Genomic DNA, 2,293 nt, shown 5'->3' with positions numbered 1-2,293 from the left:
AATATGCTGGATTCAAATCCAATAAATGAGCAGCCATTGCTTCAATTCTGGATATTTTTCTCTTATAGTACCATGAGATTAATTTTTGTGTGAACAGTATTCTATAAACAAAATAATGATAATCATTCATTAAGTCTAGAAACAGTAAACGGACCATTGTTATGAATGACTTACAGAAAAGGGAATAACAGAAGTGGCGTCATGTAGAATATTTGATCGTATAAAGCTGCTGGGAAAAAGATGAAATAGAAAATAAGTGATACCACAATATAAAGAGCAACACTATAAATGACGAGTCTTCCAAAAATCTTTTTATGCCTCGTTTCTGTACTTTGTCCATATTCTTCTATGTCTTTGGTCTTCTGTTCTCAAGAAAATATTAACTGTTTCATTACTACGCTACATCAGTATATTATATAGTAGTTTATTAGTCTTATATGGAATCGCACTTACTGCATCTAAATCTTCCAGGACCTCAATGGTTGTTTTTGTTTTCTGAAATAAAAGCACTTTCATTTATATTAATTCTTGATTCACAATCTGTTGCATTACACTGTTGTAAAATGGTATGTGTTTTTAGGGACATATAAACTAAATATAATTAATGACATCACAATTGCCAATTGAGTCAGTAAATTTATTTTTCATAGTGAATCATGCCTGAGAACAGCCATTATCATTCCATGAGTATATTCTTCATTGTTAAATGATAAATCACCATCGAAAATTGCATAATACTATAAACAGATACCTTTCGTGAAACTAACATAAATTTTCGTACACAAGGAGGCAAAGTCATTATCTCTTTCGCACTTTCAGACGGAGTATTATACTGACAGCCATGGTGACTGTGTGGCTATGTGTGGTGCGAGTGAGGTAGCGCCATTGGCAATCGTGTTTGTACGAGAGAGAAAGATAGAACCCAGTGAGACTTCGGTATTACGTTAAGATGCCGTGTTTTCACACGGCATATTAAAATTGATAAATTAATAAGGACTAAAGGAAATTGTGATGTAGCAAACAGACCTTTCCACAATCGTAAAAAAATTGATATAATTATCACTCATAGTTACGAACTATTCAATTGCTTTAATTGTGTATTGAAATATTTTTTATATTAAAACATATAAAATAAAAATAATTAATGATTTTTATAATTATATTTGATTAATAATAAAGTATAGAATTCACAAAAATATAAAACAGTTTTTGCAAAAAAAAAATAAAAGTAACATACGAGGGTCTCGAACCTGAGATCATCGCGTTTGCAGTCGACTGTGCTATGGACAGGACCATCAATACTTTACAATCACAAGATAAACATTTTAGGTACATGAAGTGCTCCATCAACTTCGGAATAACATATTTCGCACTAGGTGTACGTGGCACAAAGTGGAGTGTCTCTGTCGTGTCTCGCGATCTTTTTCAAGATTATTAACATTTTTTTCGGTGCCAATGTTTCCTATTTTTAAACCTTCTAAATCGGAGTAAAAATGAATGAGCCGTGTGTGTTTTTATGCTAGGTCTCGGCTAATGCTCTGCGTTTTGTCATTTTTAGTGTACGGCATCTTCAATCTATCACTTTACGTTCGTTTCCAAACAAACAATAGACGTAGTCGCGTGCCGTCCCAGACTGAGGCTTTTAACCACGTGCTCGTGTTGGCTCATGCCAGAAACGAAAACAATGCGAGACAATGCTATAGGAACGTACGATAGTGCAACAGAGAGAGCGGCCTTACTAACGAATCACCGCGGTAAGAGCGAGACGCTATGATATCCCCACTGTATTAAGAGTACGAGAGTACGAGAGACGGAGCGAGAGTGAAATCGCATCATATCCCCAGTGTATTAAGACTATGAGAGTACGAGAGACGGAGCGAGAATGAAATCGCATCATATCCCCACTGTATTAAGAGTACAAGAGTACGAGAGACGGAGCGAGAGTGAAATCGGCACCACGGATTAGAGGAGTAAGACTATGAGAGTACGAGAGACGGAGCGAGAATGAAATCGCATCATATCCCCACTGTATTAAGAGTACTACATAGAAGTGTATTTCCTATGCTTAGCTTGAAGACAAGTATTTTCCGACTCAAATATCCACTCGATGGCGCGACGATCGCATCATATCCCCAAGGCATTACAGCTGTAGGAGAACGAGAGATAGGATAGAATAAAAGGCGGAGCCTGTTCTTTTTCTGGTATCTAGAGTAGTGTACGCGCGTCGGTGATATATTGATGTACCAGGGGGCGGCCGTAGCCCAGTGGATGGGGTAGCGGATTCACGACCGAA

At 37.1% G+C, this 2,293-nt stretch overlaps 1 protein-coding gene across 1 annotated transcript; it reads right to left on the bottom strand.

Moving 5' to 3' along the window:
- Positions 1 to 138: 138 nt before the first annotated feature.
- LOC107274067 (endoplasmic reticulum junction formation protein lunapark-B-like) lies at positions 139 to 1,128 on the bottom strand. Its single transcript, XM_015752816.2, has 3 exons — positions 752 to 1,128; positions 454 to 495; positions 139 to 362 (listed from the first exon to the last, which is right to left on the bottom strand). Exons 1-3 carry the CDS (start codon positions 797 to 799, stop codon positions 171 to 173), a joined length of 282 nt encoding a protein of 93 aa, XP_015608302.2. The 5' UTR covers positions 800 to 1,128; the 3' UTR covers positions 139 to 170.
- Between the last annotated feature and the right edge of the window lie 1,165 nt (positions 1,129 to 2,293).

Source organism: Cephus cinctus, unplaced genomic scaffold (genome assembly GCF_000341935.2).
Source record: "Cephus cinctus unplaced genomic scaffold, Ccin1 Ccin1_scaffold2109, whole genome shotgun sequence".
Classification (NCBI taxonomy): Eukaryota; Metazoa; Arthropoda; class Insecta; order Hymenoptera; family Cephidae; genus Cephus; species Cephus cinctus.
Note: the sequence above shows the minus strand (reverse complement) of the source record. Positions and strands in the feature narration are given on the sequence as shown.